The 27,637-nt window shown below is 34.4% G+C and overlaps 1 protein-coding gene and 1 non-coding gene across 3 annotated transcripts in view; one reads left to right on the top strand and one right to left on the bottom strand.

Moving 5' to 3' along the window:
- EMC2 (ER membrane protein complex subunit 2) overlaps positions 1-14,650 on the top strand; it is a 52,376-nt gene extending 37,726 nt beyond the window's left edge. The window contains exons 10-12 of one of the 2 annotated variants that reach the window (XM_067711486.1): positions 1,536-1,640; positions 10,868-10,956; positions 14,480-14,650. In XM_067711486.1, the coding sequence (XP_067567587.1) occupies positions 1,536-1,640; positions 10,868-10,954 (192 nt within the window). In that variant the 3' untranslated portion in view covers positions 10,955-10,956; positions 14,480-14,650. The remainder of the gene's footprint in view (positions 1-1,535; positions 1,641-10,867; positions 10,957-14,479) is intronic. The other variant, XM_067711487.1, reaches the window with a different exon arrangement.
- On the bottom strand, positions 7,154-7,226 carry TRNAR-UCU (transfer RNA arginine (anticodon UCU)). The gene has a single exon. It is a non-coding gene; the product is annotated as a tRNA-Arg (tRNA).
- Positions 14,651-27,637: the final 12,987 nt, after the last annotated feature.

The raw sequence follows: 27,637 nt of genomic DNA, 5'->3' as shown, positions 1-27,637 counted from the left end.
AATATTTCTTTTGTTTATGTATGCTAAATGATGAGCTTAGAAAAAGTCAGTTAACAAGAGCTATGGGAAATAGAGGAAGAATTTAATGAACTTCAAATTTATATAAAATGAGCTCCTTTCTACAGTCAGAATGACTAGAAAAATAAAATTCTTTAATAGGCCAGTCCTTTGAAATTTTAATTTATCCTAGTCTTTTCATGGACTTTCGGATGAATATTTTGTTGGAGCTCAGTGAAAAGGATTGATTGCAGAAATGGAGGCAGGAAGAAACGTAAATGAAATAATTTTTAGCAAAGAAATGGCAAAATATAATTAGAAAACAGATTAAAGGAATTTCAAAAAATTTTTTCTGGATTCTACTAGTGCCAGTTGTAACAGCTTGTAGGTACAGTATGGTAGCAGTGTCTCTTTTACCAAATAAATACTATTTTTTAAAATAAATAAATTATTAATAATAGTAAAAATACATAGCACTTTATGTGTCAGGTGTTGTTATGAGCTCTCTTTTTTATTTTAAATCATTACATCTTTATATCAACTATTTTAGAAGGTACTATTACTACTACCATTTCACAGAAAATGAAACCAAGGCACAGAGAGTCCTGATTAATTTGCCCCAGGATGGACACAGAGCTGCTAAATGATGCTCAGGCAGTTGACTCCAGAATCATTCACTTAACTACTGCAATCAGATTTTGGCATATAAATTCCTTAGTGGCAGAGAAGGAGACAGAAGGAAAAAGCATATAACACAGGCTAGGCATTAAAGAAACCACATGGACAGAGCTTCTTAAGATATATTTAAGCATAAGATAAAATTTGTATCTTTCTCTCCCCAGAAATACATACAATTAAAAATAAGAATATGATTTTGAGGGTCTACAGATTCTTGCATGGATCCCAGTTTAACAATCCCTTGTTTAAATACATCTTTAAAAAGGAGATGATGGCTCTAATTCGTTCTTTGGAACATAGTTTGGAAACTCTCAGTGTAGTGAAAAGAGAAATAGGTTGGAAGTGATGATCTCTTTCTACTTGTAAGACTTTCGTTAACTTACTTTGGTTAAGTCAGTTCACTCCTATTGGACTTAATTTTTTTTTCACCTGTTAATGTAGGAAGTTAGACTAAATTATTTTTGAGGTTCCTTATATTAATATTCAGTAATTCTATAATTCTGACATAGAAAAGTTGAAGTAATTCAGTAATAAGAAATAGCACCAGTAATATCCTACAGTATTTAAGTGATGATGGAATTTTACCTTCAAGGGCTGTGGTAGACAGGTAATAAAATAATTTTAGATATTATTTAAGGTATCCATTCTCTTCCTACTATCTTGGATTATTCTCCATTTTAAAATATATTTTCATTTCATTTCACTAATTTCATTCAGCTCTATTTTATTTTAAAAATTGTGTTGATACAGTTTTGAAAAACTTTATTATCAGCCCATTGCAATTATGACCCTTACATGTTTTTGATTGTCTTGGCTACATCAAAGGAGTATTGTTTTTGATGTTTCTTTTTTGTTCTTAGTCTGCAAGTCATATTGCTTCTAATCCAAAAGCAAGTGCAAAAACAAAAAAGGACAACATGAAATATGCTAGTTGGGCAGCTAGTCAAATAAACAGAGCTTATCAGGTTAGTATCGATAATTTTATATTATGACAAAGATCAGTTAATGTATTTCTTAGTTGTTGTTTATGTTTCTACAAACTACAAAGCTAGATGTCTATCATTGAACTTTTGTGCTTTTGGGTCTTTATCAAATGTTTTTTACTTTAGTAAAATAGTAGTTTTACTTTAGTAAAATAGTAACAGGAGTCTGTTACTATTATGATCCCATAATGAGCATTATCATCTCTCAGTAGTTCTACATTTGGCAAATAAAAAAAAGTAATTGTAAAAATCCAGAAAGGATAAATTTCATGATGTATTTCACAGGCAGATTGGGTCTGTGAGTGTATTATTAATCAGAGATATCTCAAATAATAAAAAAAGAGGAAGAAAATCCTAAACGTAAACTAACAAGACTATATAACAAAGTTTATGTACTCTGTTTACAGTCAGATCTTATCTGAAACATCTCCCCTCATATTTTAGTTTACTGAAGCTCATCCCTAAGGAGATTCTTCAGGAAAGACTCATGGAAAAACTCATCTTCTTACATCTTTCATGTTTGTAACTTATCCGTCTATAGTCTTTATATCTGAAGGACAATTTGACTTTTTATACATCCTTTGCTATTAAATACATTTACCTAAGTATTAAGCATATTGTTCCTTTTTTTTTAGGATAAAATATTGCTGTCAACAAGTTTCATGCCATCCTGATTTTCTTTCTCTAATAAGTGACTTGCACTTTTTGTCAGGTTGCCCAAAGGAATTTTTTTCTTTATCTTTAAAATCCAATAGTTTCACTATGATAATGTTTTGTTGATATTCTTGGGTCGGTCTTCCCAAATACACTATAGACCTTTTTAATATTTGGATTCAGTCCTCTTTTAATTTGAGGAAAGTTGCTTTTAGAATTATGATTTTGAATTTTTTTTGCTTGATTCCTTAAGTTTTCTTTTTCAGGTCTCTAACTATAAGTTTATTGGATCTCCTTTCACACTTCCTTTTATCATTCATTTTTTTTCAAATCTGTCTGTCATTTTCTGTATTTTATTCTCTTCTTTTTTTTCTGGTAATTTATATGTTTCCTCTTCTTTGTTACAGAGAACTCAAATATGACCTCTCTATATATCTAGTCTTTCTTAGAACTAGGTCAGGTTCAGAATGATTTTTCTGGCTGCAGGCCTCCCTGTGTTCTACCCCTACCGGTCTACAGATCTTGAATTTTGAGGTGGTGTTCTCAGTTTTAAATGTTACATTTTGTTGTTGTTGTTTTTTCTTCTGGGATTTTCTGCCTCTGGGCATCACTACCTCCCACCCTCCCCTTCTCCCCTTATCTGAACCATCTCTCCCTCTTAACCCCAGTGTTTCTGCCCTGTGAAATTTGGTTTCAGTTTCTGTAGTTTTCTTTCAGTTTGAGGTTTTTTTCCTTTTGGAAGAGGGTATTTGTTGGATAATTCAGAGATTTTGAGGTTTTAGACTATTAGATTTGTTTAAGGTCACGTTTGCATGCAGTGTTTTTTTGAAGATGTTGGGGGTAGGAGTTTATTAATTTATTTTATTTATTTATTTTTGCTGTGTTGTGTCTTTGTTTCTGTGCGTGGGCTTTCTCTAGTTGTGGCAAGCGAGGGTCACTCTTCATTGCGGTGCACGGGGCCTCTCACTATCGCAGCCTCTCCTGGTGCGGAGCACAGGCTCCAGATGCGCAGGCTCAGTAGTTGTGGCTCACGGGCTTAGTTGCTCCGCGGCATGTGGGATCCTCCCAGACCAGGGCTCGAACCCGTGTCCCCTGCATTAGCAGGCAGATTCTCAACCACTGCGCCACCAGGGAAGCCCTGCATGCAGTTTCTTATACTTTGATTTGGAGCCTATGAGACTGTCCTAGTTTTGCAAGCCATTGCATCAGTTCATACTTTTTTTTTACTTCGGTGGCTTATAGAGTAGTAGGTTGTCCTCTTTTCCATCCTGTAGTGCCTACCACATAGCTGTTGAGCTTTTGTAGGTCCTGCTACTGTTGGTGGTATAACAACCTTCTAGGGTTTTGAAGGATTGCCTGCAATATAGTTTTTTTTGAAAGATGTCTGTTGGGTTTGTTTCCTCTTATTTTGGTCTTGGTTTTGGTGCTGTTTATTTCTTTGCTTTTGTACTCCTGGTTGGGGAGATTAAAACAATTCAGTGCCCTGTGATCACACCATTTAGTCACTTTTGTGTAGTTTTATTATATATAATAGAGAATGTTGGTTCTGTTGGCATATTGCAAGTCAGAATATCTATAAATATTAGCTAAGCTATGCTTCTTCAAATGGAGTTTGAGATGGCTCGAGGGGTTCCACACAGAGTAGGCTTGGGGGTTGGGGGTTGCGAGGGAGGGAGGGATATTTTGTGATTTAAAAATAAGACTTGGGGGCTTCCCTGGTTACGCAGTGGTTGAGAGTCCGCCTGCCGATGCAGGGGACATGGGTTCGTGCCCCGGTCCGGGAAGATCCCACATGCTGCGGAGCAGCTGGGCCCGTGAGCCATGGCCGCTGAGCCTGCGCGTCCGGAGCCTGTGCTCCGCAACGGGAGAGGCCACAACAGTGAGAAGCCCACGTACCGCAAAATAAATAAATAAATAAATAAGACTTGGATAATATGAAAATAGTAGTGTGCAAACTACATCATTGTTTTTAAGATATTTTTGAGAAACAACTAGCTGCTCAGAGAGTGCTTTTTTTGACCTGGCATGACTATATTTCTAAAATCAATTTTTATTAAATTATAACATACATGGAAAAATGAACCCAAGTCACAAAGATACATTCCAATGAATTATACAAGTAAATGTATCCAGGTCAATAAATAGAAACATTACAGCACCCCAAAACCTTCCTGGTACCTTCTTTCAAATTCTACTCCTTGTATTCTCCTCAAAAGTACAAATTTATAATCCCATAGTTTTGGCTTTTTTTTGAAATTTATAGAATCATACAGTATGTATTTATTTTTGTCTGGCCTATTGCATGATTTATGAGTTTTATCTTTAAGTTTGTAGTTCATTCATTTTCATTGTACTGTAGTCTATTATATGAACATACTATAATTTATTTATTCAGTTTTTTAAAATTTATTTTATTTACTTATTTATATTTGGCTGTGTTGCATCTTCGTCGCTGCTCACGGGCTTTCTCTAATTGTGGCAAGCGGGGGCTACTCTTCTTTGCAGTGTGCGGGCTTCTCATTGTGGTGGCTTTTCTTGTTGCGGAGCACAGGCTCCAGGCACACGGGCTTCAGTAGTTGCAGCACGCAGGCTCAGTAGTTGTGGCTCGCGGGCTTTAGAGCACAGGCTCAGTAGTTGTGGCGCATGGGCTTAGTTGCTCCACAGCATGTGGGATCTTCCTGGACTGGGGCTCGAACCTGTGTCCCCTGCATTGGCAGGCGGATTCTCAGCCACTGTGCCACCAGGGAAGCCCCTTTATTCAGTTGTTGATAGGCGTTTGGATTATTTCCTGTTTGGGGCTATTATGAATAATACTACACTGATATTGCTGTACAAGTCTCTTGGTGTATATGTACATGTACTTCTTAGGGGTGTATACCTTTGAGTGGAAATACTGTGTCATAGGATTTATATATATCTAACTGAAGTAGATAAAGCTGGTTTTCCAGATTACTTGTTTATAGTCCCACCAGCAGTGTTTGAGCGTTCTCATAGTTCCACATTTTCACCAACACATCCTTCTGTCAGTTTTTGTAATTATAGTCATTCTGGTGTATGTGTAGTGGTGTCTTCATGGTTTTGTTTTGTATCTCCCTGATGACCAGTGAGGTTGAACACTTTTTCATATGTTTATTGGCTGTTTGGATATCTTCTTTCATGAAGTCTATGTTTTTCATTGGTTTATGACTTTTTATTTTGTTTTTTAGTTTTTTGATTATGGGCCCTTTGTTCATTATATGTGTAGCAGATCTTTTTAACTCCTTAGTTGCAATCACTCTCAAATGATTTTGATGAAGAAAGTTTTGAAGATTATCTTCACCCTAATCGTTCATTTCCTTTATGGTTTGTTTTTTATGTTCTGCTTAAGAAATCATTTGCTACTGATGGTCATAAAGATAATCTTGTGTGTCTTTGGAGTTTTTTTTCTTCTACTTTTCACATTTAGATCCACAATCCATTTGGAACTGATTTTTATGTATTATGTGAAAATAGAGGTCTGTTCCCCCCTGCATAGCTTTCCAGTGTTTCTATCTCTGTATTCTGTCATGAGTCCCATTCTATGAAAGCTGCTACCTTATAATAGTTGAGAGAGAACACAGATGCGCGAGCCTGTATCGTCTGGCTTCCAAGTTTGGCTCTGACATGTGGCCATGGACAAATTACATACCATCTCTGGGCCTGGCTTTTCATTTGCAAGATGGACATAATAAAAGTTTTCTGAGTATTAAAGGAGTTGATACATACTTTTTACCATATCACAGTAATACACCTTATATTGTGTTTACTAATTGCATGCTGTAAGTTCACTTTATTATGTCTGCTATTTTTATTGCAATTACAATAGCAGTAACAACAATAACAGTTATAATAGCAAACAAAATTTATTATAAGATAGGTACTTTTCTTGTTTTACAAATGAGGAAATTAAGGCATGAAAGATTAAATCACTTTCTCCAAGGTGATATAACTGGATATGAACAGGAGCGATTTTCAAACCTAGGCAGCCTGACTCCAAGTTTGATGCTCTTAATGGCCACAATATACTGCCTTTATAAAGAGATGTCAGGTATAAATGTTTCTAAAACTGTAATTATATTTTCCAACTCCCTTCTTAGTTATTTTCTCATGTGAACAAGTGATATCCTACCCTCACTTGTTTCCTTTTTCATTTCAGACCCAAAGCTCTCCGTAGTAACTAAATTTAGAGTTTCATTTTGTTTGTTTGTTTGTTTTTCCTCGTTTTCACTGTCTCTTCAGTAATGCAAGACCAGGCAAGCATGCCCTTCCCTGCCATATGAGATGCACTTTACCATTAGACATGAATCCATCATTTCGATATTTTAAGTCATTGCTCATATATCCAAACCCTATTCGTTAGTAATATTTTCCCTCCCTGCCATTCTCTTTAAACAAAATTTTTTAAATTGTCTTATTAGATCCATTCTCTTTTCATAGACTTATTTTGTAAAGTCTCAGTGTTTTTGGAAAGAGCTCTGAGAATATCATCTGTGCTCTTCAGTCTTTGACTTTGGCACCATAAACTCCATAGTACCCAGTGATGTTTTACACATCTTTCCTGAAGGTATGATTTGCCTTTTCTTGACTCTAAGGGAAAGGATAGTATAAGGAATTTTTGTAAGTTTCTGTCATCTTGGATACCACTCCAAAAAGATAACATCTCTCAGTTGATAATGTCAGGTTTCTGTATAGCAGCCTAAAATACCTCTCAATTAGGAATCACCCATCATGCAAAATTTATTTTTGCTTCTAGACACTAGTAACATTTTTTTTGTTTATTTTTGTTTTTGTTTGGCTGCGCTGCGTGGCATGCAGGATCTTAGTTCCCTAACCAGGGATCGAACCTGTGCCGCCTGCAGTAGAAGCGCAGAGTCTTAACCACTGGACCACCAGGGAAGTCCCCGTAACGGGTTTTAAATAAAATCTTTTGTTGCTTTTGAAATTTTCATCTCTATTCTTTTTGTACAGAAGTTGGTGATTTTCTTCATGTGAATCAGATTTCATAAATATTTGTATCTATTGCCTTTTGCTAACATAGTGGTTTAAAATAACGACTTATTTGCTTATGAATCTGTAGGTATCATGTAGGCTTGTGCTCAGTTGAGTAATTCTACAGGTCTATAGTGGACTTATTTTCTTTTCTCCTCTATGCTAGTGGTTGATGGCCTCACTTAAATGTCTGATGGTTGGCTCTCTGTCAGCTGGGGGTGCTGGGCCTTGTATTTCCCATTTGGCAAGCTAATTTGGACTTATTCACATGATGGTTTCAGGGTTCCAGGAGCAGCAAACAGGCAAACTCCAGAGCCTCTGGTTGTGTCACATATGGCTAATATTCCATTGAGCAAAACAAGTCACATGGTGAACCCAGATACAGGGGATATAATATTTCACCTCTCAATCGGAAGAGAAATATGTGGTCATTTGGCAGTTTATTACACTTTTGTATAACTCCATAGTTCCATCCTTCTGTTTCTGTTTATTTTTCTTTTTATCCACTTTATTGAGGTATAGTTTACATACAATAACATGCACACATTTTAAGTGTATAGTTGAGTTTTGACAAATGTATACTCCTCTCTCACCACTATCCCATTCAAGACATACAGTTTCCATCAGCCCAGAAAGGTCCCCTCTGCCACTTTGTAGTCAGCCCCATTCCACACTGCAGACTAGCACTGATTTGATTTTCATCACTATAAATTAGTTTTGCCTGTACTAGAACTTTATATATAAATGAGATCATAGATTATGTACCCTTTTGTGCATTGCTTCTTTCACTCAGCATGTTTCTGAGATTCATCAATCCACTTCTCCATTTTATTTATCTTATTACTTTGTCCACCCATATTATTTTCCACAAACTGTAAATTTGTGAATTTTAACCCAACTTACTCCAGTTATCACAATGGGTAAATCATTGACCTTTGAATTTGATAAGCAATTTTTTATTATTTGAGTGGTTTTCTGGTTAGTTTTCTTTAAGATCCATCAGGAAATTATGAAAAAAGTTTACTTAAGCAAAATCTGTGTGAAAAATAAAAATGCAGAATTTGTGATTAATGTGGAAAAGTATAATTTTCAGAGACTGACATTTTAGTAATAAATCTCTGGGCTCTAATTGAGAACTTTATATATCTAGGCATATAAACAAGTATAAAGTGTATAGTAAGTATTCCTTATTGTAATGTTTTTCTAGGCATTTAAAAATTAGAGAAAATGAGATTTTAAGAACTGCTTTCTGTCTTTGTTTCTACTTAATGAAACAAAATATGGCTACTACTTGCTTTTCAATTAGGTAATTGGTTTAGCATGTTCAGTAGAGGCAGGCAAGTTTGATTAATGCTCATGAAAAACTTTAATGTGAACCTACTCACAGTAATTTTCCAGATAAATGCTTCTTTGGTACTCTGTTAAATTCGTCTGTGCTAGTGATCCATATGTTATTTGTGATTGCAGAGGTGATTCTGTTACTATCCTTTTGGGAAATAGAAAATTAAATCATGATTTGAGGGAAAAATAGGATTCCGGCTTAATCAGTTAAATTGCCATATAATTCTAGAATAGACAAAATAATTGCATGTCAGGTAAAATTTGAAGTGATAGATTTATATTTCCAACTTTCTTTTTATTTGTTCTGACACAAGTTCGTTTGGTTTATTCTAAATTGCACTGGTTGTCAGTAGTGTTGATATACAATCTTAGGTGGTTTTCTAAAATTAGCTAATTTTAAAAATCACAAATTTGTATTTATTATTTTATTACATTTAAATACAAATCAAGAAAAATGCTGTATTTTAAAATACTATGATTTCAGCGCTACACAAATTTTTCATTTTTATTTTCCATTTAAAAAATTAGGTGTCCTATTTTGTACCCCTTCCCCCAACCCATCAAAAGCTTTTTCTTAGAATTAGACCTTTAAATATCTGATTAGGACAATTCCTGTTTACTTTGGGTAGGCAGTAGTAAAAGAAAAGGCTTTCTGTTCTTGGTAAGTCCTTGTGAAAGTGACTCTATCAACTGGGTAATAGGAGTAATAAGCACACTCCACATCCTTTACTCACCAAGGGAAATTATGAAAGGGCAGAGTTTTAAATGTGGTGTTGCTATTGCCATATTTTTAAATTATGGCCTGTATATTCAGCATTTGAATTCCTTAAGTTAATAATGTCTTATGAAAGGCAAAGTGATCTTGATTCTTACAAGAAGCTTTTTCTCTTTCCCTGGCATTTCCTCTAGAAATCCCGTTTAGTTACTCTATCAAATCAAGATTCAACCACAGAAGCTAATGGTTTAGGAAATAGGAGAATCATAATGTTAAGCTGCAGCCAGAGAGGTCAGAGGCAGGTTACCAATTCCTGAAGCCTATTGCTTCTACGATGTTACCTGTGCTTGATCACTTAATCTTTCTCAACAGGTCACAAGAAGTTTGCCAAATTAAGTTAATTACAAAAGAGAAGGAACACATCATAAATCAAGTACTAAGTACCTAAGACAGCATTGATATTTGAAGGAAAGATCAGTCACTTGAAAGTATACTGAGTGCTTAGATGTTAACTTGAAAATACTGTATGTTGCTAATAGAAAATGTTAATACTTTAACCAGGGGAAAAACAGGTAATATAGTTATAATAAACCTTCCCCTTCCTTAACAAGGAATATATAGTTATCTAGTAAATCTGTAGTGTTAAGTCAAACTGATAAATGATGGGAATTGGCAGTCTAGTTAGAAAACTCATTTTGAAATCAGCATGGGGTATTCAACAGTGTTTTCCCCACTTATCATGCACTATATTGAATTTAATACACATGAATTTGCTTTTAAATGTACAAAGATAGTATTTAATGTACTATATTTTGTTTTTATTGTAAAATCCAATCCCAATTTGGTATTATAAAATAAATTATGACTTAATAAACTAAAAATGCATATTTTAAAACATTTACTTTAATATGTAGCATAGAGTTTTATTTGATAGGTTTTTGCTGCAGAAACATGATATTATCTAGTCAACTAATAAATCTGGGAAATTTTAAAAAATTGCAGCCCACTCTAAGTAGTTTTGGAGAATTCTTGCAACTCTAAAACGTTTGATAACACTTCTTTACATTTGTATTTTACCTTTGTTTGAAATTGTAAAAAGTTGATTAGAGGCCACACAAGTAGTCCACATTCCTACATAAATATAAGCTAAATTTCATTTCTAAATTATGCTTTTAATTTCATAAAGCTTTTCTGGTCTGAAGAGGGAGTACAGTTTGAAAATCATGTTAATGTTTTTATAGGTTATCATACTACTTAAACATTTAAACTGGCCAATTTCACACGGAAATTTTTATATACGTCAGTTGAAGATGAAACCTTAATGAAAATGTCCTTAAAACCCAAATTTTGTTTTTTATTGAAGAAAAAGAACATATCAGATTTCATGCTAGTGATAAAATAGATAATGTTAACTCTCTAACAATTTGAAAGTAAGACTGTGATTTTGAACCTGCCACTGAAATTGAGCCTAATTGCATTTTCTAAAAATTAGTTTGCAGGTCGAAGTAAGAAGGAAACCAAATACTCTCTCAAGGCAGTCGAAGACATGCTGGAAACACTGCAGATCACCCAGTCTTAAGGTTTCAAAAACTCTTTCACATTACATTTCACAACTGTAAAATTGAGCTCACTGGTTTGTGACCTATTTACTAGATGCCCAGTGCTATTTATATACTGATTTTCTGCTAAGAAGGCAGTTGTAAAGAATGTGTTTATATAAACCTAAAAATGCCATTTACTGCTAAGCAGGAAGATGGGGAAAGCCGATGGAAGAGAGATTTGACAAGATTCTTACTGATTGTACATCATTCTTTCCATATCATACATATATAACTGCTTTTAAACCACAATCTGATATAGAAATAACCTTGTTAAATAAACTGATGATTTATTAAACTTGCATATGAAAATTCTAGATTCTTTTTGTTATAGTCAAATAGTGAGTGACTATATTGTTTTAGAACTCGATTTCTAGTTAACTCCTTTTTATTTGTGATAGGAAATGCATAGCATATATAGGTGACAGAAGCAACATGCTGGCAAATTATTTTCATTCTTTTTATAGCGTCAGGTTGAGTTTCGCTCTGTATTCCAGTGGGCTATTATTTTATATGCTGTAATGTTATTCTGATAATCTTGATTAAAATATATATCATTCTCCAAAGTTCAGCACTATCTTTTTATAAAATTTTGTTTTGCTATGGGACATAACTGAGATTTTTTTTTACCTGTAAAATGGTTTAAGGTTCCTGTATGTTATGATATTCAAATTTAACCCTTATGAAAGTAATATTTATCCAACTTTCAACTCTATGTAAAAGGCATAATTTTTAGAGAGCATAGATAATAGGAATGAAGGGGTTTCAGTGGCTTAGTTATTTTTACTTTAGGGAAAAATAAGAATATCTAAACTATCTTTAGAAGCAAATTTTTTACAATTCTCATATCTCATTACTCCTCAGTAATAATAATTAGAATTTCTTTTTCCTTTTTTTCTCTTTTCATAGTGAACAACCATTACACTACCTTTAGCAGTATTTTGCATGTTTCGCAATAGAATAGAAAGAACTTTGAGAGTTAACCACTTTATTCAGACACAAATCAGTTTTTAAAATAGGCAGTTGTTCATTCAGAGCAAATATTGTTAATATTAGTTTGTAATTTATATACATAACTTATATATTACATATAGAACTACATATATAAATTTTAATTAATTAATTACCAACATAATACAGAGACTCCAGCATGCTTGTTATTGCTTTATTTGCACAAATTGGAGATCATGGAAGAATTGACAACCTGGAAGTCTTAAGGAAGAAAACTATTGTCAGTATCAGCTTTTTAACCTTTTGAGTTATTCTGTTAGTAAATTATTCTCCACATCTAGTCTAATTCTTTCATTTTGCAGTTTTTTTCATTTTATTTTGCCCTGAGTAATGGGCAGATGTGAAATAACTCTTCCCATATGAAGATAATTCTTATAAATTAATAATTGTTATCACAAGATACACTGTTTTTGCCCATGAATTTAGTGACCATTTTCAACACAATCAGACATTTCAGATTTGTTTGCTATAAAGAAAATAGTGCCCACATATTATTCCACTACCTTTCTTCCCTTTAATCTCCTCCCATGAGTCACTAGCGTAGTGTTTACTTTAGCAGTATTTTTGTAATAAGTAATTTAGTGTCCCTTATAACTGTCAGCCTTTAGTTTCACTTTATTTTTTCTAATTTTAATACCGCCTTGCCAGGAATCTTTTATTTATTAAGTACATTGTTAATGTGTAATAATTTATAAAATTCAATTATATATAATGATAATCTCATTGTGGCAGACAATTGCCCACCCAACTGCTTTTACCTTCTTCCTTGTTAACTGTATCCTATATTGTTCAGATAGGCGCACAGATCCCTGTTATTCCACGAGGTTTGGACCTTACCCTCAGCCCCAAGGGAAGTATCATGATTGATCTGAAAGAGAAGTGGTTTCATTCCATATGGTCCGTGATATGCCAAGGCAGAACTTTTTGCATTGAAGGAAATATTCCATATTTGTGCTACCTAATGTGGTAGCCACTAGCTGTATGTGGCTATTAAGCACTTGAAATGTAGCCAGGACAACCGAGAAATGGAATTTTTTATTTAATTTTAATTTTAATAGCTGCATGTGACTCATGGCCACCATATTTGAAAGTGCAGATATCCAAAATCTGGGCATGTGGCCTAATTAGGGCTAATGAAATGAACAGAAGCTGTGGGGAAGGACCTTTCTTTCAAATTAAAAAGTCAAAGTTTTGTGAGCTGAGGCTTTTTGCTTCTTCTGGCCATGAATGCCAACAACAAGCCTGGAGGTGTAATAGCCATCTTACAAGCATGAAATAGCAAATATGAGAATTAAAGCTGTATTTCAGAGATGGTTCCGTAGAAAGATTACTGGGAGCCTGGGTCCCTGATTGGCTGAACACTTGAACCAACAAGAGCAATTGCTAGCTTCTGCACTAACTAAATGAGAAAAATAAACTCTTGATTGTTAAGCCATTGTTTTTATTTTTTGTTACTTTAGCCATATATGTTTCTGACTAATATATCCATCATTCAGCTTTTTTTTTTAAGATGCAAAACTCTTATCTTAGACACGCTAGGGATGCTATTTTAGAATTTAATGATTTAAAATTAAGTAGATAATTACATGTAACAAAAGAAGTAGTATCTTGTTCCAACTCAGCACCTAGTATTTAAGCCAACAGAGGTGAGAAAAAAGCATATTTAGAGTGTCTTTAATCATGAGGATAATATTGACTTGGGAACAGAGGAGGACGTAGAAAAAGTTGAAATGGAAAATCAATGTTTCAGTATGTTGGAAGCATACAATTTTTATTATCAAATATTTAGAAGAATTTTTTTTCTTTAATTCTATAATCCCTTTATTCTCAAAGTAACATTTAAATTCAAAGAACTATAGTAGGAGTGTAGGAGGGACTTTAGAGAGATTTAGTTGTTCTGCATTTTAGGATGAGGAAGTGAGGTTCTGAGAAATTAAGCTCTTCTGTGACAGAGCAGGTAATTGGACCAGGATGTCAGGCATTCCCAAGTCAGTGCTCCTTCTAGCATATTCTAAGGCATATGTCTAGTCTCTGATAGGTTGTTCCTTGACAAAAATGAGAACCAGATATATCTAAGGGACATTGCTTGTTAGCAGAGCAAGGACTAGAATTCAGATTTTCTGGCTTGTAAAAGAATTTTTTAATGGAAAAATGAAGTCAGAATTTCAGTTTTAATTAAATTGAATTTAAACAAAATTACCCATTAAAGATGTTACTTCATTTATAGTTAATAGAAGTATTTCAAACTATTTAGAACTATTTCAAACCTCTTTCACTTTGAACCTGTAATTTATCCTATCTCTCTTCTCATTCTTGGCAAGTAACCTCTTTTATAGGCTGAATTGTGTCTTCCCCAAAATTTCATATTTGAAGTTCTAAGCCCTGGTGCCTCTGAATGTGACTTTATTTGGAGATTGAGTCTTTAAAGTGGTCATTAAGTAAAATTAGGTCATATTGGTGAGCCCTAATTCAATATGATTGATATCTTTATATGGAGAGATTAGGACACAGACATACAGCGGAAGGACCATGAGAAGACGAAGAGAAGATGTCCATCTACAAGATAAGGAGAGTTTCCTCAGAAGAAACCAACCCTGCTGACACCTTGATCTTGGACTTCTGGCCTTTAGAACTGTGATGAAATAAATTTCTGTTGTTTTAAGACACCCAGTCCTCTGTGTACTTTATTAAGGCAGCCCTAGTTAACTAACAAGGCTCTCTTACTGTTTCACAGAGAAAAAGAGAAGTTATGAGATAAAAACATACCCAGTATGACATTCTTGTGCCCAAATTCACCTCTTTTCCTCTTAGAGTAAAAGAAATTGGCCCTACCCTTTTCTGAGCTATTTCCCACCACTGTCTTCCTCATTTTTTATGCTTTAGCCATACTTTAGCTTCATGAATTTGCCACATTCCCTTCCTGACTTCCCAAAACTTTGTCTTTTCTTCACATTTGTCCTTAAACTATTTTTTTCTTCATTACCTCTTGTCTTTTTTATTTCAACTAGATTCTTCCTGTTAACACTAAAACATGCTCAGTTTGCTACCACTTTTTAAAACATCTTCCTTCATTTCCACAGTCCCACTCCAGCCACTACCCATTTTTCTCTTTTTACAGCCAAATTTCCTCACTTGTCTAAACTCATGTCTGTTTTCCCATTCTTTAAATTGCTCCAGTCTGGCATTCCCTTCACCCCCTGCATTGTTCCTTTGAAATAGTTTAGTTCCATGTCACCAATCTAATGGACATGTTCAGTCTTTTAAGTCATGCCATGTTCCATACCTCAAATCTATCCACGCTTCTCCATTTCTATTGCCACCACTACCCTACACCAAGCTACCATTACCGACTCCTAGACTACAACAGTGGCTAGAGAGCATCTTCACTTCCCCTGCTCCATTCTTCACTACAATTAGAATGTGACAAAACATCACTAATAATGCCTTTTTACCCTCCCCCTCTTTAAAACTCTTCAGTTGTTTCCCATTTGTTGCCTTAAATATGACCTTTGAGGTTCTATATGCTGTCAGAACCAGGAAGGAAGATTCAGATTTTCTTAACTGTAAACTGTCGTCCTCTACTCTTCCCCTTTGTTTCTGAATTTAGCTACGCTTAAATTCAATGGCCTTGTTATGCTTCCTTCTACAAACTTGGTACTTGTTGTTCCCTCTCTATAAAACAAAGCCTTCCTTAACTCATCTTTCAGAGGTCACACCCCTCTTTTTTTTTTCCTACTGTATTTTAAAGACAATGTCTTATTTTAAAATACTTTAAGACTCACAAGAAGTTGCAAAAGCAATACAGAGAATTCCCATGTACTGGTAAACTTCTCCCTATTATCTTATGTAACCTTAGTACATTGTTAAACCAGGAAATTGACATTGCAGCAGTATTATTAACTCAGGTACAGACTGTATTCAGATTTCACAATTTTTACATGCCCTTTTTTTTCTTTTCTGTTTATGAAGTGTTACATATGTAGATTCATTTTACCATCACCACAATCAAGATATAGAATGTATATCACAAAGGAACTTCTTCTTGCTGCTCCTTATTAGGTTACATGTTACATCCTCATCTAACTCTAATGCCTGCTGTCCACTGATTTGTTTCTCTGTTGCTATAATTTTCTCACTGTAAAAATGTTATATCAGTGGAGTCATACAATTTGTAACCTTTTGAGACTGACTTCTTTAACTCAACATGTTGCCCTTTAGCTCTATGAGTGTTGTTGTATGTGTCAATAATTTGTTCCTTTGTATTGCTAAATAATATTCCATTGTATAGAGTTATCACAGTCTGGTAATGCATTCACCATGGAAAGACATTTGAGTTGTTTACACAATGAAGTGGGCTTTATTCCAGATAAGCAAGACTCTTGCTTTAATATTTGAAAATTGGTCAATGTAATTTATCATATTAAGAAGAAAATAAGAAAAAGTACATGATCATGTCAACTGATCTGAAAAAAGCATTTGAAAAAATTCAATACCCATTTATGATGAAAAAAACAACTCAGCAATAGAAGGAAACTACCTCAATTTGATAAAAAGCATCTACAAAACTTACACCTAGCATGCTACTCAATGAAAGACTAAATACATTAAGATGGGAAGAAGACAAGGATATGCACTTACCACATCTGTTCGTTATAGTACTTGATGACTTCGCTGGTGCAGTAAGATAAAGGAATAAAAAGCATACAGATTGGAAAGGAAGAAGTAAAACTCTCTGTTTACAGATAACCTGATGGTCAACATGTAAAATCCCAGGAAGTCTCCAAGAACATCTTGGAACTAATAAGTGAGTTTAGCAAGATCACAGAATAATACAAGGTCAACAAAAATTTTTATGCTAGCAATGAAGACATTTTCACTTACAAGTTGCTAAAAAATACAGTATTAAGTATAAATTTAAGAAAATCTGTGGGGTATGTTTGCTGAAAACTACAAATGCTAATGAAAGAAGAGCTCAATACATGGAGAGACATACCATATTCATGGATTGGGAGGCAACATAGTAAAGACACCAATTGTACTCCAAATGATCTGTGGGTTTAATACAATTTCTATCCTGAAGGATTCTTTGCAGATAGACTTTCTAAAATTTATATGAAAAGGTAGAGGAACAAGAATAGCGTACACAATTTTGAGAATGAAGATAAAGTTGAAGGAATTAGACTGCAAGATACCAAGACTTACTATGTAGCTACTACAGCAGTCAGGAAAGTATGGTATTGTTACTGATTGTGTGGTTTTGCCAGAGTGATAGACACATAGAACATGGAACAGAATATAGAGTCCAGAATAGACTCACACCAGTTTGGCAAACTAATTTATTCAGTGGAGGAATTGTGCTGGGACGATTCAATATTCAACAAATGGTGTTGGAACAGTTGGGAATCTATAGCAAAAAAACCCCTAAACCTAGACCTCACACCTTAAAAAAATATTCAGAATGGGTCATGGATCTTAATGCATTGTGTAAAACTAAAATTTTTAGGAAAAAAACATGAAGAAGCCCCTTTGACCTAGGGTTAGACCAAAATTCTTCAGGTAACAAGGTGTAATCTTTATTTAAAAATATGAATAAATTGAACTCTGTAAAAAAAATTTTTTGTTCTGAGAAAGACCCTGTTAAAGAAGTGGAAAGACAAGCCATGGACAGAAAATACTTGCAAACATATTCAATAAAGGACTTGTGTCCAGAATATATAAAGAACTTTTAAGATTTAATAGAAGACAATCCAATTAGAAAATAGGCAGAAGACTTGAACAGACATTTCAACAAAGAGGCTGTAGTGGTGGCACATGAAAAGATGTTCAACATAATTAGCTATTATTAGGGAAGTGCAAGTTGCAGCTATAATGAGATACCACTGAAAACCTATTAGAATGGCTAAAATAAAACAACTCTGTGCTGATGATTATGCAAAACAATTTGGAAATGTCAAATGTTTAGCTTCTCTGGTTTTTCATATACTTTTATATTATCACATACCTTTCATTTGAAGCACTTATCATTTTAATCATTTTCAGGTGATTCCCACCCCACCCCCACCCCACCCCCCTGCTGTAGATTCTTTAATTACGTGAGGTCAGAGACCATATCTGTTTTTGCCCACTATTGTCATTCCAGTTTTTAGCATGGAAGCTACACACACACACACACACACACACACACACACACACGTTCATATACTCATCTCTCTCCATTTATATATTTGTATTTATTTTTGCACCCAATTGTAATAATCATAATGAGGTGTAGAAGGTATGAACGTTGCATTACAGTAGACATAGTAGAAAGCAAGAATAAATCAAGTCTTCTATACTTATTGTTTCTTAGCATAAAAATATAATTAATAATTAGAAAGATCTTGATGCCTAAAGTTAAATTAGAAACATTGCAACAGACCATTTAATCCACAAATGACCGAATTCCAATAAGGTCAATTGCATCTCTACTATTTAACATAAAAACACAAACATTATAAGAATGCACAGCTAATTTTCAAGTCTAAGTCCTGGAAAAATTCCTCTATCTCAACAAACTGCTGCCAGCAAAACAAACTTAGAGACATTAATTTGACAAATAAGTCACTAATAAGGAAATATGTACTTGCAGATGTCCAAGTAATCATGAACATCTCCAAACAGTGAATGGACAGTAACTTCGAGGAAACCTGAGTTTATGCCTAACAAACTTGAGAGATACACTACTAAAGAATCCCTAATTGCAAATTCAGTTCCTTTTTAGGCAACTTAAATATTACATGAAAACATGGATACGAATTATGTGAAAATGTGATTGTATCAGATGAATGACCCAAAAAGTTGAAGTTTATCAAAAAGCATGTTCTTTAAAAACTCTAGGTAACAATGTGTACCAAAATATCACATCAATTTAAAATCAATTTGAAGCTCTCCAGAGTGGTAACTGTAGAGTGGTTTCAAGACTTGGCCTCAAATGACAGCTGATTTTGGATCCAGTTTCACTATACTGGTCTACGTGTCATACTCGGTATGACAGAGAGAACTGGACACAACACAGCTCCACTGGTTGATAATTCCCCAATGTCCCCCCTAGTCTGACTTTAAAAAATACGGGAATAAATATGACTACAGTTCTTGTGAGGGGAATCAAAGTTGTGTGGTTCCAGATAAAAACAATTGAAGAAAACTGTCTTGCTAAAAAGAGCTTCAAGTAACATGATATATATGCTGATTTTAAAAAAAACTAATGACTTTTGGGAAATAGACATGGTGCAAAAGTTTGCATCACAAATTGTTGCATCACAAATGGCACCCAAGAGTCAGAACTCTGATGTTTGCACAAATGCAGTCTTAATATTAGAATGAGAGGGAGTTCTAAAAAACAAGTTTTAAAGATGTAAAAATAGTTAAATACAATATTTTTTTTCCATGGGGTGGGAGTTACTGCTAAATATTTCATTTTTCTGCATGTGATTTCTCTAAAGTTTTTCCCACAAGACACTATTTACTAGTCTAAAGAGAATCATAATACAGTATTTTCTGTTAATTATATCCCAATTTAGCTTAGCAGCTTTAAACTTAATTTTCTATTAACAAATCTCAAATATCATTAGACTAGTTTTTGAATTAACAGTCATTGATTAGAAGTAACAAAAAATGATTTTCAATTGTATTCTTTTCCTTCTACAATCTTATAGAAGTACGCCACCTAGAGTAAATTTTGTAATTTTTAAAGTATAAAAACTGCTGGGCTGGTTTTATTCTAAACTACAAAAAGTAGGCACATTTTAATCAAAATCAAGCTAAATATTATAATGTGGAATTTTTCATATATTTTCTGTTTTGATGTGACTTTCTTAATATTACTGTATATAAAATAGACTGTTTTTCAGTAGTTCCAGACTAAGCAATTTACACAATGTGCCCTCTCGAGATGGTTAACAAATCAAGTTCAGGAGTTATCATTTTTGAAACCTGATTCAGTGACATTAGGTAATCTTAACATGCTATTACCAACTAAAATAACTATGGAAATATTTGAGAGAGAATATAAATAATGAGTTTTGGCTATATACATAAGTACACACACAGTACACTAGGCAATGTTAAAAATCATTGACTTTATTTTCTTTTTTCCCCCAACTTTACTGAAATATAAATGACATATAACATTGTGTAAGTTTAAGATGTACAAAGTAATGATCAGATACACATATGTATTGCAAATTATTTACCACAATAAGGTTAAGTAACACATCCTTAACCTCATATAATTACTATTTTGTTGTTGTTACAGTGAGAACACTTAAGGTTTACTCCCACAACAACCTTCAAGTATGCAATACGGTATTGTTAACTATAATTCACACTATACATTAGATCCCCAGAAATTATTCATTTTAGAATTAAAAGTTTGTGCCCTTTGTCCAGCATCTCACCGTTTCTTCTGATCTCCAGCCTCTGGTAGCCATCAATCTATTCTCTGTTTCTATGAGTTTGACGTTTTTAGATTCCACATATAGTGAGATCATATGGTATTTGTCTTTCTCTGACTTATTTCACTTAGCTTAATGCCCTCAAAAGCCATCCATCTTGTCACAAATGGCAGGATTTCCTTCTTTTTTATGGCTGAATTATATTCCATTACATATATATATATATATATTCCATTGCATATATATATATATATATATATATATATATATATACATTTTCTTTATTCATCCATTGATGGACACTTGGATTGTTTCCATGTCCTGGCTATTATGAATAATGCTGCACTGAACATGGGAGTGCAGATATCTTTTCAAGGTAGTAATTTCATTTCCTCTAGATATATATTCAGAAGTGGGATTGCTGGGTCATATGGTAGTTCTGTTTTTAATTTTTTAAAGGAATCTCCACACTGTTTTCCATTGACTGTTTCAATTTACATTTCCTACCAACAGTGTACCAGGATTCCTATTTCTCCACATCCTCTCCAGCATGTGTTATCTCTGGTCTTTCTAATGATAGACATTCTAACAGGTGTGAGGTGGTATCTTATTGTGGTTCTGATTTGCATTTCCCTGTTGACTATTGATATTGAGCACTCTTAAACTTGGTGGCCACTGTATGTATGTCTTCTTTGGAAAAAGAGTTTTTGCCCATTTTTAAATTGGGTTTTCTTTCTTTTTTTGCTATTGAGGTGTGTGAGTTCCTTATATTTCTTAGGTTGCCTTTTCATTTTGTTGATTGTTTCTTTTGCTGTGCAGAAGTTTTTTAGTTTGATATAGTCTTACTTGTTGATTTTTGCTTTAGTTGCTTGTGTTTTTGGTGTCATATCCAAAAAATTATTGCCAAGACTGATGCCAAGGAGCTTTCTCAGTGTTTTCTTCTAGGTATTTTCTGTGTTTAAGGCCTTAGTCCATTTCAAGGTAATTTTTGTGAGAAGTGTAAGATAGGCATCCAGTTTCATTCTTTGCATGTGGATATCCAGTTTCCCCAGCATCATTTATTGAAGAAACTATTCTTTCCCCATTGAGTATTCTTGGTTCCTTGTTAAATATTTGTTGAGCTTTTGTGCGTGGATTTATTTCTGAGAGCTCTCTATTCTGATTTATTGGTCTATGTGTCTGTTTTTATGCCAGTGCCATACTGTTTTCATTACTACAGCTTTGTGATATAGTTTGGAATCAGGACGTGTTATGCTTCCAACTTTGTTCTTTCTCAAGATTGATTTGATTAATCAGGGTCTTTTGTGGTTCGATAGGAATTTTAGGATTGTTTTTTGTTTCTGTAAAAGTTTTCATTGGAATTTTCATAGGGATTACACTGAATCTATAGATGGCTTTGGGTAGTATAGACATTTTAACAATATTAAGTCTTCTGATCCATAAACATGGAATATCTCCCATTTATTTGTATCTTTAATTTTTTTCATCAATGTCTTATAATTTTCAGTGTACAAATCTTTCACTTTCTTGGTTAAATTTATTCCTAAGTATTTTATTATTTTTGATGCCATTGTAAATGGGATTGTTATCTTTATTTCTTATTAAGATAGTTCATTGATAGTGTATAGAAACAACTGATTTTTATATGCAGATTTTACTGAATTTATTTGTTCTCATCTGACTTGGTATCAGGATAATGCTGGCCTTCTAAAATAAGTTTGGGAGTGTTTTCTCCTCTTCCGTTTTTGGGAAGAGTTTGAGAAAAGTTGGCATTAATTATTCTTTAAATGTTTGGTAGAATTCACCAGTAAAGTCATTAGTTCCTGAGCTTTTCTTCATTAGGAGATTTTTGATTACTGATTTAATCTCCTGACTAGTATTTGGTCTGTTCAGATTTTCTGTTTCTTCCCAATTTAATTTTGGTAGGTTGTGTGTTTCTAGGAATTTGTCCATTTCTTTTAGGTTGTCCAATTGTTGGTGTATGATTGTTCATAGTAGTTTCTTAGGACCCTTTGTATTTCTTTGGTATCAGTAGTAATGTCTCCTCTTTCATTTATAATTTTATTTATTTAAGTCCACTCTTCTTTTTTGTTGGAAAACCTAGCTAAAAGTTTCTGAATTTTATCTTTTTACAAAGCCAACTCTTAGTTTCACTGATTTATTTTTCTATTGTTTCCTTATTCTCTATTTCATTGTTTTCTGCACAGATCTTTATTATCTGCTTACTTCTGCTAACTTTGGGCTTAATTATTTTTCTTTTTCTAGTTCCTTGAGGTGTAAAGTTAGGATATTTATTTAAAATCTTTCTTTTTGTAATGTAAGCATTTATTGTTATGAACTTTTCTTTTGCATAGCATTTACTGCATCACATACATTTTGGAATGTGGTGTTTCCAATATCATATGTTTTGATACATTTTCTAACTTATCTTTGATTTCATCTTTGACTCATTAGTTTTTCAGGAGTGTATTGTTTAATTTCCACGTGTTTGTAAAATTTCCAGCTTTCCTCATGTTATTGATTTCTAGTTTCGTATCATTGTGACCAAAAAAGATACTGAGTGTGGTTTCATTGTTTTAAATTTGCTGAAACTTTTGTGACCTAACATATGATCTATTCTGGAAAATGTTCCACATGCACTTGAGAATGTATATTTTGCTGCTGTTGAATGGAATGTTCCATATATGTTTTTAGGTCCTTTTGGTTTAGAGTACAGTTTAAGTTCCACATTTCCTTATAGATATTCTGTCTCCATGATATATCCATTGTTGAAAGTGAGGTATTGAAGTCTCCTCCTATTATTGTATTGCTGGCTATTATTTCTTTCACATATGTTAGCATCTGCTTAATATATTTAGGTACTCTGTGTTGGGTTCATATATATTTATAATTGTTATAGCCTCTTGATGAATTGACCCCTTTATCATTATATAATAACCTTAGTTTCCTGTTACAGTTTTTGACTTAAAGTCTATTTTGTCTGATATAAATATAGCTACCCTGCTCTCGCTTGGGTTTCATTTACATGATATATATTTTTTCATTCCTTCTCTTTGAGACTATGTGTGTCCTTGAAGTTGAAATGTGTCTCATTTAGGTATCATATAGTTGGGTCTGGGTTTTTAAAAATTCATTTAGTCACTCTATACCTTTTGATTGGAGATTTAATCCATTTACATTTAAAGAAATTATTGATAGTAGGGACTTACTACTGTCATCTTTTTAATTGTTTTCTGGCTCTTTTGTAGTTTTTTTGTTCATTTCTTCCTTTCTGTCTTCCTTTGTAAGTTGATTATTTTCCATAGCAGTATACTTTGATTCCTTTCTTTTTATGTTGTGTGTATCTAGTATAGTTTTTTGTTTTGCATTTATCCTGAGGCTTACATAGAGCATCTTAATGGATATAGCAGTCTGTTTTAAGCTGATAACAACTTAACTTTGATTGTATACAAAACTCTACCCTTTTACTCCTCTCCCCACATTTTATGTTTTTGATGTCACAATTTATATCTTTATATTGTGTATCTATTAACAAATTATAGTAACTATAACTATATTTACTACTTTTTCCTTTAACCTTTATCGTAGAGTTAAGTGGTTAGCACACAACCATACCATAGTATTAGAGTACTTTGAATCTGACTATATACTAAACGTTACCAGTATGTTGTATATTTTAATATGTTTTCATGTTACTAATTAGCATCCTTTCATTTCAGGTTGAAGAACTCCTTTCAGCATTTCTTATAAGGCACGTCTAGCGGTGATTAACTCCCTCAGCTGTTGTTTGTTAGGAAAGTGTTTATCTCACCTTCATTTCTGATGGACAACTTTGCCAGGTAAAGTATTTGTGGTTGGCAGTTTTTTTCTTTCAGCACTTTGAATGTATCATCTCACTCTCTCCCACCCTGCAAGGTTTGAGAAGTCCACTGATAACCTTATGGGGTTCCCCTTTTATGAGAGAAAAATATTTTTTCCTTCTGGCTGCTTTTACAATTCCCTCTTTGATTTTAGACAGTTTTATTATAGTGTGTCTTGGAGAAGATTGTTTTGGATTGAAATTTTGGGGTGACCTGTTAACTTAATGAATTTGGATGTCCAAATCTGTCCCCAGGTTTAAGAAATTCTCAGACATTATTTCTTTAAATAAGCTTTCTACCCCTTTCTCCCTCTGGGACTTCAATTATGCCTAGGTTGTTTCTCTTAATCTTTTACCATTAGTCCTGTAGGTTTTCTTCATGCCTTTTCATTCTCTTTTTTTTTTTTTTTTTTTTTTTTTTTGCTTCTCACTGGATAATTTCAAATGATCTGTGTTTGGACTCACTATTTCTTTCTTCTGCTTTGTTTGTGCCATCTGCTCTTAAAGTTCTTATTGACTTTTTCAGTGCAGTCATTGTGTTCTCCAGTTCCAAAATTTTTCTTTGGCTCTTTTTCATGTTTTCTGTTTGTTGAACTTCTTATTTTTTTCTTATATTATTTTCCTGACTTCAATAATTATTTGTATTCTCTTACAACTCTCTGAGAATCTTTATAACAATTATTTTGAATTCTTTATTGGGCAATTCCTGGATCTCCATTTCTTTGGCATCATTTACTGAAAATTTACTGTGTTCCTGTGGTGGTATCATATTTACCTGATTCTTTATGATGCCAGTAGTCTTGCATAGGTGTCTGCACTTTTGAAGAAGCAGTCACCTCTGCCAGACTTTATGGACTGACTTCAGTAAGAGAAGACCTTCACCTGTGTGGGGCCTGCTGGAACATGATGTGACCCTGGGTCTAGTGGTTCAGGGCACCAAGTGTGCGTGCATGTGGTGGCTCTGGGTCCTGTGGAGGGGTGTACCATCTCAATTGCTTGGCCAACTGGAGTACATAATATCAGAAATTATGTGGTCCTTGGTGAGCACTGTGGGGGATCTTCAGTGGCTGCGAGGGTTATTGGTTCTTCAGCTGTGCTTCCAGGTCCAGTGGCTAGGGACCAAGCCAGTGGTGGTGGCTGGAGTCAGGGGTATGTGGATCTGGGGGCCAGCTGCAGGTTCCTGTGTAACGATAGGGGCTGGTTGCAGGTACACACATAGTGATAGCGGCCAGGGCAAGCAGCGCATGCCAAGGTCAACTGGGCATACTGGCAGTTGGGGGGCCCTGGCTGTCAGCATACACTCCTGTGACTGCAAGGTCTTGCCATGGGTGCATTCAATGCAGCAAAGGTTGGTGACAGGAATCAAACTGGAGGTGTACAAGTGCACAGCTGGAGGAGCTAGCCCCAAGCATGCACATGGCATTGGGGTCAGCCATGGGGGTCTAAGGCTGTGTTTTGCACTCATGCAGCCACAGAGCCGGGATGCCAGTGCAGATCCCAGGTTCTGATAGGGAGGGAAGTGGGGAGTGAGGAGAGATACTCAGGCATTTGGCATCTGTAAACATGAAAACCTGTGGGGCACAAGCCAGGTAAATCTGTAGGGGTTCTGTTGTGGTTGTGCTGGTTTCTTCAGTAGCAAAATCTGCTCGGGTCTTCTGTAGAGGAGTTTGCTGGGGATCATGGTCACTTCCACTGTGTGGCTGATACTGGTAGCCCTTGCCCTTCTTCCTTATTCCTAGCTGTATCTATGTCTCAGCTTCGCCAGTCTCTTGGTGGGCTGAAACTGAAGTGGATTCTTCTTATAGTGAACTGAAAGGCTGGGGAAGCTGATGACTCACCCTGCTCTCTCTTTCCCAGTGAGGGGAACTCTTTCTAGCTGGGGAGTTCCTTCCTGGCCTAGGGAGATGAGGGAGGCAAAATGAAGCTGTTCTTCCTATCCTTTTTGTGTGTTTATTCTCAGGGTTTTTGTTCTACTGTGTTGCTAAAGTTTCTTAAGTGGACTCCTGAGTTCTCCCAGAGCTGGCTTTGTTCATGGATAGCGGTCTAACTGTTGATCCTTGTGGGGAGATGGAGTCTGAGGTCTCCTACTTTGCCATCGTGGTGATGTCACTCCTCAGAATTGACATTTCATAGTGAATGTGATGGGGGAAGATATCATGAAATTGAGTACAAAATATTTTAGATTTGAAACCAAGGCTATTTGGAGAGTTCTATCTTATCTCTGAGACTCTATCTTATCTCTGCTTTAAAAGATCATTTTCTCTTCTAGTTTTTGTGTCTGTTGATAGGTAATGCTTGGAATTTTTGCTTTGGGAGTTCAAAATTTGAAACAGTTGTGGGCAAACGATGCTTCTTGTAACATCCCACAAGGGATCAGATTTTCTAATGAAATATCGCTTTGATTTATTTGTGTCCTTGTATAGGTGATTTCTACACTTATCCAGAGGAAAAATTCCTGCAGAGTAGAGGTCTTGTCTTCAGTTTCATTTCCTTACATTATCTAACACATACTTTTGCCACAGGGAATGCTTATAAATATTTGTTGATACCATATTTTATCTCCAAGCTAACTGAAGTCAGTGAGGAGAGTCATTCAATTGCTAAACTTTAACAGTCAAATTAGGTTATCAGACTATGAATTTAATTAGCAAAGTTTGAAAACTCTCCATGGTTTTTTTTTTTTAAAATTAGTATGGCAAATTTTATTTAAGGCATAGCAAAGCCTCCCTGATAGCAGTTATGTATTACAGAAGTTCAGAATGAAAGATTTATAAAATTTCTCAACCCACTAAAAATATAAACCAGACAGAAAAATTACCCATTGAGTAATAGTAAATGTCAGTGTTTAAAAAAAAAACTAACTTATTTTTTAGTTACAAGGGACACATGCATTTTATTTATAATATAGCTTCAAGACTTTAAATATGCTGCCCAGAATATCTTCTAGTTGCTATAGGGAGTTCTGTTATTCGTCAATGTAGGGTTTCCTACTTGGCAGCATTATGTATTTATGATGGCATCTGTGTTTGCTGGTTGTTGCATTTGCAGTGGAACTTGTATTTCAGCCAGTTGAAGAGGGAAGGAAAAAGAAAGTAAATTAAACCTGACTTCTTGGCAATGAAGTAGTAGCTTCTTATTACTTGGACCCATATATTCCAAGAACACCAAATGTAACTGCAGTTGTGTGCCATAGTTACTCTACCTATAATTGACTATATTTGCATTGTAATAAACTTGTATAATAATATTAAAACCAAAAAGTTAAAAACTAAAATATTATGTCTTGTCAGTTGACATGCACTTTTCAAGCAGAATTTTAATATGGGAAATTAGCTATTAGAATGATGCTTATTTTTTCCTGG

This window comes from Pseudorca crassidens, chromosome 17 (assembly GCF_039906515.1).
Source record: "Pseudorca crassidens isolate mPseCra1 chromosome 17, mPseCra1.hap1, whole genome shotgun sequence".
Lineage (NCBI taxonomy): Eukaryota > Metazoa > Chordata > Mammalia > Artiodactyla > Delphinidae > Pseudorca > Pseudorca crassidens.
The sequence above is the reverse complement of the archived record's forward strand: the minus strand, read 5'-3'. Positions and strand labels throughout refer to the sequence as shown.